This window comes from Drosophila persimilis, unplaced genomic scaffold (assembly GCF_003286085.1).
Source record: "Drosophila persimilis strain 14011-0111.01,24,50 unplaced genomic scaffold, DperRS2 tig00000000-arrow-pilon, whole genome shotgun sequence".
NCBI classification, from domain to species: domain Eukaryota; kingdom Metazoa; phylum Arthropoda; class Insecta; order Diptera; family Drosophilidae; genus Drosophila; species Drosophila persimilis.
This window is the reverse complement of record NW_020825288.1, coordinates 21,298,704-21,313,228: the sequence shown is the minus strand read 5'-3', so window position 1 is coordinate 21,313,228 and position 14,525 is coordinate 21,298,704. Positions and strand designations below refer to the sequence as shown.

Genomic DNA, 14,525 nt, shown 5'->3' with positions numbered 1-14,525 from the left:
TGTCATAGCGCTGTATATATGACAGGATACACACACACACACACACACACAGGATACACAGATATCCGAATGTCGGAGTCGAGCGCGAGAGAGAGAAAGAGAGGGGGAGGAAGGAAGACAGACGACATTCGGGGGGGGGGGGGGGGTTTGATGCGCGCACGTGCATGCATAAACAAGAATGATAGGGCCACATAACGGTACATACATGGACCCATAAGCGACGCGTGTGCTGTACATGTGAGCGTGGAGAGCCAGAGCCAGCGACGGAGAGCGGAACGTGGGAGAGCATGTGCTTTAAAGCACATTATGTGCTTACGCTACGGTACTGTTCGCTGCTGCAGTTCTGTTTTTGTGCTGCCAGACAACAGACAGATGAAAGGAAGAGAGAGAGAGAGGGAGCGGGGTGCGGAGTGCGGAGTGGATTCGGGGCTTGTTGGGTGTGTTGAAAATCCATTCAATTTAATGCGGCGCTTGTGTCTAGCCAACAAATTTTAATGCTACACTTGGCTCCAACCCTCTCTAAGTCTCTCCACCCCTCTCCAGCGCTCTCTCCATCCTATAACCGTCTTCCTCTGTGTATTTTTATTGAAGCTTTAAAGCTCTTTCCATTTTTAAGCCCAAAAAATGCCTATTTTGCAATAAGCTTTAATTAGAAAATGGCCCGCGTCTCATTTCTTTAATATTAACCACACCCCCCGCCCCCCAAACAGGGGGTGGATATTGATTTTTCTGCGGCTTGCCGCCACCCTCATAGAGGGTTTTTCAAATGAATGAAAGCTGTCGTCAACGTTGTTTTATGCTAATGAAGTCACATTGTGTGTCGTCGACGTCGTCTACACGCCCACCAAAAAAATAAAATAATGGAATCACATTAAAATACAGTACGAAAAAAAAAAATAAATATTAAAAGAAGAAGGCAAAGGCATTGCGCTGAAACGTGCCTCGAATGACTAATTAGCATAATATAAAAAGAAAACAACAAAAATCATATGAAAGTCACCCTTACCCTGTTGCAAAAATATAGAGGGAACGAAAAGAGGTGTTGCATATCAATGTAGTGGGAATATACATATATGTATGTTTGTCCCGGGTAGCAAAATCTCCAGAGTGTGGGAATACTTTCAAGATACTTTTCACAGTAAAATGTTTGAAGAGAAGCTTTAAGATCGAACTGAAAATAAAATGAAACTCTGCAAAGTGTGGAATAACGCAGAAAAAAGGTGAGGTATTGTGGGAATACTGAGATTGGAATGGAATAAGGTATTCCTTTTTGGCATGGATAAAATATAGAATATGGAGGATAAAAATTGTCTCTCTTCGCGGAATAAACCGATTTTCCACCATGAATAACTTAAAACTTAAAACCACTTAAAAAAAACTCTCTTACAAAATGATTAACCATTAAAATAACTTCCATATAGACATCTTTAATTAGGATCACTCCACATATCATATTTATATAGAATGTTAATCGTTTTTTCGCCGCATTTTAATTAGAAAATCGTACAAATCTCAGCAAACCCCATTTCAATAATATGTAGACTACATTTTCGCATTAACGCTACCATTTATCAAATATCAACCCCAATTTATGGTTTTATTAATTATTTTTTTAATTTTCGATTATCGCATATCACGGAACCTTGATTTACTTATGATTTACCATTGTTCTCTGTCTTTTCTTCCTTTTTGTTCTCTTAATTATAGACTCGAACAAAAAAAAAAAAAAATTTTGTACATAAAAAAAATGCATGACAACGGTAAATGGCAAACCATGCGTACCCTGGAACGCAGTGGAATGAAACCAAGAAACAGTTGGAATGCCAGCAGCGATCTTTAAATGCGAAAAAAGTGGAGGCATTTCCCGGAGACGACGAAAACCTATCGATGAAGAAAATGTTGCTGAACATTGAGGAAAATGCATCGTTTTCTTAGCATACAGCAAAATATTAAATTACGCAACTATCATCAGTTACTTTTGTATTTTGGGGCATTACCAACACTGGCTGCCACTGCTGCTGGAGGAGGAGGACGAAGGAAGAAGGGTACGACGAAGAGAACGGGCAGAGGAAGGATCTGCAGAAGCAGAAGGATAGCAGAAGGCGAAAGAAGAGCTGGAAGGAAACAGAAGCAGCAGCAGCAGCAGCAGCATCTAAAGAGCAGCTACATAACGTAACAATAAACGTAACGCAACGTAACGTTACGTGAAGAGACAGAGAGAGAGAGACAGAAAGAAAGAGGGAGAGAAGAGTATAAATAATAATTATTCTTAGCCCAAAATATACATTATTAAACCCAACGCTGCCACTGTTCCTAAGACAACAAAAAAAAAAAAAAACCAACCACAAAAGAAAAGAGAAACATAGCCCGTAGTCCTTAAACGTAACCCATAAACGTAACATAACGACACACACACACTCGACACCAGAATCCTATCCGAATCTTAGGCCAATATTTCCATCATCATCAAGAATCAGTACTACCATCGGCTTAAACCAGCGATCATCGATAATCGATCCTCCCTTGCCACAAAACAACCGACGGCTGTGGCAGACAAGGGAGGCGACGCAAACGAGGAATATGGCAACACCGCAGGTCAAGGACTTGGTGTTGCGCTCGCCCTCTGGCTCCCCGGAAACGATTGCCTACGCCTGGCCCCTGCAAATAGGCCATGGACAGGATAAGCACGACAATGGGATCGATATCATTGATACGATTAAGTTCGTTTGCGATGATCTGCCATCGATACAATCGGCCTTCGAGGAGATCAATCTCAATCAAATTGACACTGCCTGCTATAAGACTATGACAAATCTTGTCGATCGCTTCAACAAGGCCGTCGACAGTATTGTTGCATTGGTAAGTATCCCGTGGCCATATCTATGCATAAGATCCCTATTATATGGTTTTCCCTCCATCTTCCTCGTTTAGGAAAAAGGAACGTCACTGCCCGCCGAGCGATTGAATAAGTTCGCTCACCCTAGCCTTCTAAGACACATTTTGCAATTAGTTTACAATGCTGCCGTTCTCGATCCGGACAAACTCAACCAATACGAGCCCTTCTCGCCGGAGGTCTATGGCGAGACGTCATACGAATTGGTCCAGCAGATGCTCAAGCATGTCACCGTCAGCAAGGAGGACACGTTCATTGATCTCGGTTCCGGTGTGGGACAAGTGGTACTCCAAATGGCCGGATCCTTTCCGCTGAAGACTTGCATTGGCATCGAGAAGGCCGACACACCCGCCCGCTATGCCGAACGAATGGATTTGTTCTTTCGCCAGCACATGGGCTGGTTCGGCAAACGCTACTGCGAGTACAAGCTGATCAAGGGCGACTTCCTGGTGGACGAACATCGCGAGAAGATCACCTCCTCGACGCTGGTTTTTGTGAATAATTTCGCCTTTGGCCCGACGGTCGATCATCAGCTGAAGGAGCGTTTTGCCGATCTGCGCGACGGTGCCAGGGTTGTGTCCTCCAAATCGTTTTGTCCCTTGAATTTTCGTATCACCGATAGGTAAGAGATTACTCTCGACCTTCCAGTACTTTAATCCTAATCTTTGTTCGCCTTTCTGTTGTAGAAACCTCTCGGATATCGGCACCATTATGCATGTGAGCGAAATACCGCCACTGAAGGGCTCTGTTTCGTGGACCTGCAAGCCCGTCTCGTATTATTTGCATGTGATTGATCGCACCATATTGGAGCGATACTTTCAGCGGCTGAAAACCAAAGGCGGCAACGATCATCACGAGCATGTTGGTAAGTTGATTGACAGAAAAGGCTGACGGAAGGATTAACAAAGGGATTGCGGATCAGAATCGATAAATCACCAAACAATCACAGAATCACAGCTTTTTTGTAGTTTTTCTTAGTTTTTTTTTTGGTTTAATCAATCAATCACTCTCAAAGTCGTATCAGTCTATCAATCATGAACTTGTATCAATCACTAAAATCGCTTTATTTTGTAGTTATTTAAGATCAATCATGAAAATCTGATCAAGCATTAATAGCACACAGAATCGTATCAATTTTTCAATCACGAATTGATTTTCTACCTCAAACAGTCACGTTTATCGTTTCAATTGGGGTTTCAATCACAAATCAATCACAAAAATAGCTTAAATTTTGATTTTTCTTGAAAATCAATCATGGATATCTTATAAATCTGATGTGGGCCAATCACAAAATCAATTAAATCAATGAATGAGCAACTCAATCAAAACCAAAAATCGTTTCAATCACAGATCAATCATGAAACTCGCTTAAATTTGTACAACTTTCAAGAGCAATCATGGATTGGATAAATATAGTGTTTGTCAATCACAAAATCAATCAATCAGAAAATCTAGCAAGAAATAAACCTAATCAATCAATCAATCACGTAAATCATTTAAATTTGGGATTCAATCACAAGATTCGCTTAAATTGTGATTTTTCTTCAAGATCAATCACGGCTATCGGTTATTTCCAGCGTTAGTCAATCATGAAATCCTGTGATCAATCCTGAAATCGACTTAAATCCCAATCCCACTGCAAGATCTTCTTAAAGCATACATTTCTTGGTGTTGAAGCTATATCTTTTCCCTTCAATCATGATGTACTAATCGAAGGATCTCTCTCTTATCTTCAGGTACCGTTCGCACCACACGTGATCGCGCCAAGCGTGAGGCAAACGTTGGACAGCAGCACAACAATCATCATCATCATCATAACAACAATCACAACAACAACCACAGCAGCAACAACAACAACAACAACAATCATCTGCAGCGCGAAAGAGAGCAATCGAACGGACCCACCGGAGGATCGACCATCAATCAGCGCCATCAATCGCAATCCCCGGCGAATGTCAGCGGCGGCGGACTAGGAGGAGCAGCAGGCGGTGGCGCCACAGCAGCTGCCTCCAAGACGCGCCAGCAGTTGCAACAACAGCAGCAGCAGCAGCAACAGCGGAGCCTCGACATGGAGAGCAGCACGGAGAGCGATGGCGAGGCAACGAATGGCAATGGCGGCAACACCACCACCACCACAACGACCACATCCGCCTCGAATGGCGGCGGTGGCGGTGGCAGCAGCGGGCCCATGACGCGACGCCTGTGGTACGACTTTTCCAGCTCGAAGGGCAAGAGCTCCCAGTCGGACGATGAGGAGAACAACAACAGCAACAGCAATGGGGGCAACACCAGCGTCACGGGTGTGCGGCAGGCGCGTGCTGCCACGCAGAAGAAGCGGAAGAAACTCACCCGCAAAGCGGCAATTGCCAGCAAGTCGGCGGCAGCGGCCCAGAGGGAGGCGGAGGCGGCCGCCGCCGTGGCTTTGGCCAGCAAGGACTCGTCCTCGAAGGAGGATGCACCGCGTGCCGCCAGCGCCGGCCCTGGACGCAAGGGACGCATGAAGAAGGGGGCCGGTGGCAGGGGCAGGAAGTCCCTGAAGATCGTGGGACTGGATGCGCTGCACAAGCAGACGGTCCTGAGCACCACACAGGACTCCGCGGCCAAGAAGCTGCCAGCGGCACCGGGCACCGTCGACCAGCAGCTGACGTCGCTGCTGACGGAAACGATGTCCCATCGCGAGCTGGACATACCAGCGGCGCCGCAGGACACCCCCTACGGCCTGCAGATCCTGCTCGAGTGCCTGCGCTCGCAGTACATGTCCTTCATGGATGTGATGAAGTCGAACGCCTATCTGCCGCAAATCCAAAAGAACATTGCCCAGGAGCAGGAGCGCATGTCGCGCCTGAAGAACCGAGCCAGCCAGCTGGACAAACAGATCAAAGTCCTCATTGACGACAGTGTGGCGCTGCTCAAGGTGCGAATGAACGAGCTGGGCATCAATGTGAACTCACCGAACGACCTGATTGCCCAGGCCAAGGAGATTGTGGGCAGGCACAAGGACCTGCAGCACACGGTTAGCAAAATGAGGAACGAGGTCACCTTCTACGAGGGCGAGCAGAAGATGCTGCTCAGCAAACAGCTGAAGAACCTGCCGGAATACCAGAAGCTCTGCGGCAATGGCCCCATCAATGGCAAAGTGAAGCTGGAGCTGCCGTCAGAGCTCTCGGAGACGACAGCCCACGAGCTGGTACTCAAGGAAATAGCGAACACCCTGAGCCAAAGGAAGAAGCTGTACGCCCAGGTCTCCACCATCGAACAGGAGACGACAGTGCTGCAGAAGACGGCCGAGGACAGGAGCACGGCGGCCTCACTGCTGGCCCAAGGCACAAACATTACTTTGGCCAGCAGCAGCAGCACCAGCAGCAGCAGCAGCGCCGGCAGCAGTGGCTCTGCTTCAGCCCCAAATCCTGCCTTGAATCCTGCCCCACCCAAAGCCAGCGGCGTCAAGGGTTCCCGACGCAGCCGCGAGCATCGCGTGCGGTCACAGGAGTGGCCCGAGGTGCCCGAAGTGGGCAAGATCCAGGAGGAAAATCCCGAGGTGTTGGCTTTGAAGATTGTGGAGACATGCCGGCAGATCGAGGCAGGCACCTTCCAGGCAAAGACCAGCGCGGCGCCGTACCAATTGAATGGCAAAAACAAGGAGCCGCAAATGCCCACCGGTGCTGCGGCTTCGGTGAGCATTAAATCCTCGCCGGGAGCGGCGGGAGGACATCATTACAAGGACAGCACTTTGATGCCAGCACCGAAGCAGCAGCAACAGCAGATGCAAGTGCAACAGTTGCAGGTGGCACCCTCGCTGCTGCCCAAATGCGAGCTGCCAGGCATGGGAATGGGCCTGAGTTTGGGTTTGAGCCTGGCGGGACTCTCCGCCCGCAAGCAGGAGTCCCCGAAGGTGGCTAACTTTGAGGATCGCTTGAAGAGCATCATTACGACAGCCCTGAATGAGGACCAGGAGCAGAGGAGCAAGGCCATACCCCCGGAAATTCCATCACAACCCTCGCCATCGCCCCTGCAGAGTCCCGTGTCGAAGCGAAGCAAACAACAGCAGCAGCAGCTGCCGCCCTCGAGTCTGCACAACATCATTACGGTGTCCACCCAGGGATTGATGCATCTGAATGCGAATACCACCATTTCGCCCATCACACCGCCACTGCCGGGACCCGGAGCGGGGGCCACGGCCTCGACGGCACCGCCACCGCCCGCGAATCTCCCGTACGGGGCATATGGCGGCAAGAGCACGCCCACGGGCAAATATCAGGCAGCCAAGGAGCAGCACAGCAAGTACTCCCCCGCCAGGCAGCAGCAGCATACACCATCCTCGGGCGCCGCCTCAGTGCCGCCGCCGCCACCGCCACAGGTGCCGGTCTCCTCCCACATGGCAGCGCTGTACGCGGCCGGACAGCCAACGGCACCCACTCCGGCGGACTTGGGCTACCAGCGACGCCGTGCCTCGGTGAGCGCCAGCAGCTATGAGCATTTCCTCGTACAGCAGCAGCAACAGCAACAGCAGCATGCCCTCATGATGGCCGCGGCCGCGCATGTGGCACAGCGACAGCGAGCGGAGGAGCATCATCAGCAGCAGCAGCAGCAACAACAGCAACAGCAGCAACAACATCGATTGCAGCAGCAGCATCTCCATCATCATCACCACCACCATCCGCTTTCGCATTCGCATCCGCAAGAGTTCAAGGCCCCGCCAGCGGATAATCTTCTACAACGCTCGAGCAGTCGCGATCAATTGGTGGAGCCACCGCCACAGCAGCAGCCGCACAACATGGAGCTGCTGCCACGAGCAAGTTCCGCCAACTCGGATTACGGGGCGTACCGCGTACGGCCGCCCAGTCGTCCCAGCTCGAACTCCTCGCAGCCGGACTACACGCAAGTGTCGCCGGCCAAGATGGCGCTGCGTCGTCATTTGTCGCAGGAGAAGCTCAATCAACATGTGACGCCGCAGCCGACACCGCCGCCGCAGGGCCTGCCGCCACCGCCCACGGGCAAGACCATTGGGGATCTGGTGAATGGGGAGATTGAACGGACGCTGGAGATCTCCCATCAGACGATCATCAATGCGGCCGTCAATATGAGCACCAGCGGGACCCAGTTCATGGAGAGGGCCTTCAACGAGCGGGCCTCCTCCAATGAGCGGCTGCTCATCAATCTGAATGCCCAGCGGCCGGAGCGAGTGCATGTGCGGCCGCTGTCGGACGAGTCGCAGGAGGCACATCCCACGAACTATGTGTCCAGCGGTGGGGCAGCAGCAGCCCAAGCAGCCGCTGCCGGGCAGGGCAGCAACAACAGCAACCTGGCGACCCTGGCACATGTGGCATATGTCCAGAAGAGCGCGCCACAGAGTGGCGGTCGAACGGCGGCGCCAGCCACACCCACGCCGGCACGTTCTGTCAGAGATTCGTATCAAACGGTGGCACTGCCGCGAGCGGAGATGAAGGGCTGCATTGAGGCGTACTTCCACGATGAGCAAAAGACCAAGAACGTCGGAAGTGCAGGGGCAGGAGCAGCAGGAGGAGGCGCGGCAGCTCTGAGAGGACCCCGTCTGAATGGCGCCAATCCTCCGTTGGAGGGTAAGTATTCCAGGGAATCCTTAGCGGGGATACCTTTTCACTGAACCTTCTCTTTATCCTTCCTTTAGGTCTCGCTGCCTCACTCCAAGATCATGTGCGTGCCAGGAAATACAAAGAGGAGACCGAAGAGCGACAAAGGCGTGCAGCAGCAGCTGCCTCATCCTCTGCGTCGGCACCGTCTGCAGGCGCAGCAGATCTGCAGCAGCATTATGGACAGGCCCCACCCGCCCATAGCTATCTACACCATCCGATCCATCATGGAGCAGCGAACCTGAACGGCAGCGGCAGTAGCAGCAGCAGCGGCAGTACACCGCACAAAGTGGAGCGTAAGCTGTCGAATCTATGCCACAAATAACACGAGAATCCGTTGCTCATCTTTGAACTTTGTTTCTGCCTTTTAGTTGGGGTGAAGCGAACCTCTCCTTTGGCGCCGCATCATCAGCCGTCGCGACCCTCGAAGATACCCCACTATGAGCAGCCGCATGTCCACGCCCATGCCCATGCCCATTTGTATGCCAATGGGGGGCAGGTGCTGCAGCCGCCACCGGCACACGATGCCACGACGCCCTCGCCAACGCCTTCATCCTCGTCCTCGTCGTGCGGCAGACGCAGCAACACTAACAATGGGAAAATGCTTGTGGAGCCACCGCTGCTGATGAGTCCGGAGATCAATTCCCTGATGGGCGATGAGCGACCGCTGCAGCTGTCCACGAATACGCATCATGTGATGCAACAGCAGCAGCACCACCACCAGCAGCAGCATCATCATCACAATCATCAGCAGCAGCAGCATCTGAGAGTCGCTGCACATTTGGGGCATTCCCATGGCCACAGTCATAGCCACAACAACAGCAGCAGCCACAGCAGCCACGGCCACAGTCATAGTCACGGCCACAGCCACAGCCACAGCACCACTCCCACATTGGGGGTAATGCAACGCAATGCCAATGCCAATGCCAATAATGCCGCCGATGATGGTAAGCTATATGTGGGCCAATCCCAAGAGATAGGGACAAAAGCACACCAATATCCGTTACAACCACCGCCTGCACAAGTATTCAATAACAAAGAGCAAAAACAAAAGTCACACAATCGCCTCTACCATCAGCACAAGTATTCCACACGACTCTCCTCCCACGCCCAGTGGGTGGCAGAAGATTTAACCATCAAGAAGGTCGAACCGGAGAAGGAGTCGGTCTCGGATGAGGGCTCCTCGACTTCCGACTCCAAATCTGATTCCACTTGATTTTTGGACACCACATACACTCACTCACTCACACTCACACACACACACACACACTCGCACGCTCGCACACACATTGTTATGCACCACAAAATTATACAATTCTTATTTATAAATTTAAATATTAAAAAAAAAAAAACAAAAATCAACTAAAAAAAATTTCCTTAAATGTTGCGTGTGTTGTTTTGTAGCCTTGGTTTTTGTCTCCATTTACACGTAGTGCACTACACTGTTTTTTCAATTGCTTAATTTTGTATTCTTTTTTTTATTTTTGGAGTGGCTTTTTTTTATTATTTTTTTTTAAATATACTTTATTTGCTTTAATAATAGAGCTGTGCAGCAGAAAATGCAGACTGAAAGAAACTAAAAAAGAAATGATTCAAAATTTATAAATTTATATACAATATTCCCCCCTTTTTTTCTTATTAGTCCATAGAATAATTATACTGAATAAATTGTACGATTATTAAACGGGTTTGTCATACTTTTTCACACACATAAAAATATTCAAGCCAAAAGCAACATTTTTTGTATCATATATATATAAAAAAACCAAAGACCAACAACAAGAATCAACTGTAACCAAAAGCCAACAACTTTCGAACATGCTAAAAAGTACTATTAAAAGATTATAGAACACATAGAGTCGTTTCTGGGATTTTAAGAAGAGAAAGCACTCTCATTCCCTTGGTTAAACGAACTGCTTAACGTCTCGTTCACTGCTTACCCTTTTTGTTAGAAAAACTGCTTACTTCTCGTCCCTTCTTTGAAAGAACTGCTACCCTGTCAAGCTCTTCGTTAAATGAAAATCGTGACTCCAATTTCCATGCGTCTTCTATGTGTTCTATAATTTTTGGCATAGTATAAACCACCTCTACGCCTCCCACCTCTTTATCCTAAGCGTCATGCCAAATCAATCATAAAAATATTTGCATATATAACATGCCATCCGAGAGACATATACACCCCACACACACACACACACACACACCACACACCACAAACAACACTCAAAACTCTTTTGTAAAAATTACAATTTCAAAATTAACCCCAAATCGAACTCAAACTCAAACTCTTCTGGAATGTTATTACAAATAATATGCATAATTAATTTTCAATTATACTAAACGAAAACAAAAACAAACAAAGTTAATTGGTAATACCGAAAACAAACAAAACCCTAAACCATCTTATCCAGCCCTCCTTATGATCCCTATTCTATTATGCTCTACTCCATACAGTTAACGATTTGGCAACGCAACGTACTATAACTAATTACGATCCCAGACGTCGCCTTCGCACGACTCTGTCGGGCGCAACGAAACTATCGGCACTCGTCTATGAGAGTAGTAATCAGAATTACAATCAGAATTTGAATTTGAATGGATATGTCCTGGCCGATAGTAGTAGTAGTAGTTGCTCCCACAGTATATCCCCCAAATAACCATTGAATCGAAATCGATTGATTTTCGAGATTCGTACAACCTAAAACACATGTTTGTTGTTGGAAAAGATAAACCCCATATAACACGAAAAATTCGACAGAAAAAAGACAAACATTTAATTTTTTGCGTTTAATAATTTACCCACTAAAAAACAAAAGTACAGAATTTATATGCCAAAAAACAAAAACAGATATACAATCCGTAAATTAAAAAAAAAGACCCAAATTTTTATGAAAATTTTAACGAGCATGAGGTAAGTTCTGTTGCCGCTAATTGGTTTTCCTTTTAAACGATTATGATTTTACTTATGATTTTCTTTTGATTTCTCAATTATCATTTTTCGTAACCACTCTCTTTCGTTTATTCATTAACCCACTTACACACACACACCACAGAAACCCCCTTGTGTCCACCCACTCACACACACACACACACACACAAAACATTTCCCCCGCTGCACGCAAAACGCAACGCAACTGTACCACCGAAAAAAACAAACAATATGCTTAGGGCCACGCACACGCACACACGACGAATCCTAAAAACAAAAATGAATCCAAAAATCACCTCACAATCCAAGATCTCAAGGATCTGCTAAGATCATCAAATATATCCCATTTTAACGCTGATTCTTCCGTATCCCACAGATGATGTCATTGCCGCTGATGACGAGTCCCATTGGCAGCATCGCGTGAGCTCTGGCTTCGATCGACTGGTGGCCTTTGCCAGCACCGAATTGGACAAGACACGGCGCAGCATTGACGGGGACACAGTGCCGGCTTCGATCAGCTGCAACACATCGCCGGACTCGGGGATCACGCACAGCAGCAGCAACTCGGATGCAGTGCGCACGTTTCTGTCCACGTCGTCCAGCTCCTCGCAGTTGGAGCTACCGATCGGCAGTGGCGGCAGTGGCAGCAGCAGCCACAGTCTGTACGGCAGCAGCCAGGTGCACAATCTGAGCAATCATTTGCAGCAGCACAACAACAGCGGCGGCAGTGGCAGTGGCAGCAGCAGCAGCAGCAGTGGCGGCAGCAACAGCAGTGCCCACAACATGGTGCATCATCACCAACAGCAGCAGCAGCAGCCCCTGCAGCAGCTGCCATCCCAGCAGCAGCAGCAGCATCATCATCTGACGGATCATCTGAGCGACAGCAGCATGAAGTCCACGGCTGGCAGCTCCCTGAAGACCGTCTCCCCGGTGGATCCCAGTGCCATTGACTCGCCGCCGCTGTCGGATGTCGGCCTGCCACGGACCCCGAGTCCGAGTGCGGCCAGTGTGGCCACGCCTCCGCTGGCGAACGCCCCCTTGGGGATCGGCAACGAGCTGGGTATACCACTGAAGTACCAGCGCAAGTCGAAGAGCGGCTCGGAGAAGCACTACAAGAAGAAGTTCTGCGAGCGGAATTGGGAGTACGATTGCGACGAGCTGTTGGCCTACTCCAATTCCAGTGCGCCGCCCACAGCAGCCGATGCGGCTGGGAATGGACCGCCTGCCCTGCTGGACACGGCCAGCGGTGTTGGAGGAGTTGTTGCCTCCATGATGGGTGGTAAATCGGGCAAATCCCCGAAAGAGAAATCATCGCCGCACCACAGTGCCAACCATAATGCCGGCTACCATCACAAATCATCCAAGTTCCGGCCGAAGGGCAAGGACTGGGACTGGTCGCTGGACAGCCGCAGTCAGACGGGCGACGGCCTGCTGCCACCCACATGCCCTCCGAACGGGGCGAACAACAACAATAATAATAACGCCACCACCACCACAACGAGTAATTAATTTAGTAAACTAATTTAGTTCAATTTTGCTGAATGGAAAAGGAAATTAAATCCAAAAACCGCCCCATGCGCCACAAAAGTATGCAATGCTTCATGCTTTTTTTTTAGCCAGATTTTGTTTGAATGTGCACACACGATGTGGTGGATTATATTGTATGTATTTAAAAAAGAAAACTAAACAGTTTTTTTATAATTTTAACTAAATGAATTGTGTTTTTTCCACATAGTTAACTTATTGTATAGCCCCCCTCCGCCCACCCAATCGTCCCTCACATTTGTTTGAGTTCTGACCTGCACGGCCCCTTCTACTATATATAGTTATTATCCTGCCCCGCCCCCAACTACTACTATTACTACTTCTACATCTAGTGTGTTTTTATTTGAGAATTGCAAACCATTTTAAATTAGGCTAGACGCGTTTTTTCATATTAGTTTTGTAAGAGAAGAGTTTGAGGATCATAATGATGTTGATGAGCCCCGAGAATGAGAATGAATATGAGAAACCCCACAACACTTTGCTGATTGAACAATGTTACTGACTTTCTATATTACCGATTACCAATTATTACCAACTATTATGTATTTAATTATTTGTCTCTTTTATTGTTTAATTACGTTTTTTGTCCCTAAGTTGAAAGTTTTTGCCTTTATTATTAATTTTGAAATAAAACAAATTGTCAACTAATTAAAGAACCTTTGTTTTTCTTCTGTTCTGTTCCATCTTTTGGTTTTGTGTTTGGTTTTGTTCTTAAAAACGAAAGATGAATTGGGACCAACCCCTCCAAAATCGAAATCCGAACCCGTGACCCGATTTGCCCTTAAAGAACGTTGCTTCCAACAAAATCGAAAACGAATATTCGTATATGAGAAATATATGATATTAAACGAGTAAAAGATTAAAAGTAAAAGTAGCAAGAGTTTTTTCTTTGCATTAAGAGACTTGGCAGCAATAATATTTCAATAATTGAGCAGCACTTTATAACGATATATAATATATATATGTATATTTATATATGGCACAAGACAATTTCACATTTTTTTGGTACTTTTTCATATATCTTTTTTTTTCTAAAGTTGTTTTTTTAATAATGCAAATATGGAAATAGAAATATGGGAAATATGGGGTGCTATAGGAGTGCTCAAAAAAAACAAACAGAACAGCAGCAACAAAGATGGTGTGTACTTTAATCGCAAAAACAATAAATCCAAAACAACAAAAAAAAAACACTGAACAGTAGAGGAAATTAGATAATGTATACAAGCAACATGCAATATGCAATATGCAACATGCAGTAGCAGCAACAGCAGCAGCAACAGAACAACAAGTAACCTTATTAATTAAAGAATTTTCCACCTCAGCGAGATAACAACAATTTTATATATATATATATAAATATATAATAGCAGGCATATACAACATATATACATACATATATTATACATATAATATATAGAAATCGGGGAAGGAACTCAGCAAAAAATATCAGGAAACCAATAATTAAAAAATGATTTACAAAAAGCATTTAAAAAACAAACAAAAAACCAGCATAACACCAACAAAATATATTAGCAAACAATAAACATTT

The 14,525-nt window shown here is 47.1% G+C and overlaps 1 protein-coding gene across 2 annotated transcripts; it reads left to right on the top strand.

Moving 5' to 3' along the window:
• Window positions 1–1,732: 1,732 nt before the first annotated feature.
• On the top strand, window positions 1,733–13,624 carry LOC6592037 (histone-lysine N-methyltransferase, H3 lysine-79 specific). Of its 2 annotated transcripts, none has more exons than XM_026984436.1 (7): window positions 1,733–2,859; window positions 2,932–3,515; window positions 3,580–3,758; window positions 4,630–8,472; window positions 8,541–8,798; window positions 8,874–9,449; window positions 10,957–11,334. In XM_026984436.1, the coding sequence occupies exons 1-7, from the start codon at window positions 2,581–2,583 to the stop codon at window positions 11,157–11,159; spliced, it is 5,922 nt and encodes a 1,973-aa protein (XP_026840237.1). In that variant the 5' UTR covers window positions 1,733–2,580; the 3' UTR covers window positions 11,160–11,334. The 2 variants fall into 2 exon arrangements, with proteins under 2 accessions (XP_026840237.1, XP_026840236.1); XM_026984435.1 differs by lacking the exon at window positions 10,957–11,334 and adding an exon at window positions 11,808–13,624 and having other exon boundaries at window positions 1,734–2,859.
• The last annotated feature ends 901 nt before the right edge of the window (window positions 13,625–14,525 follow it).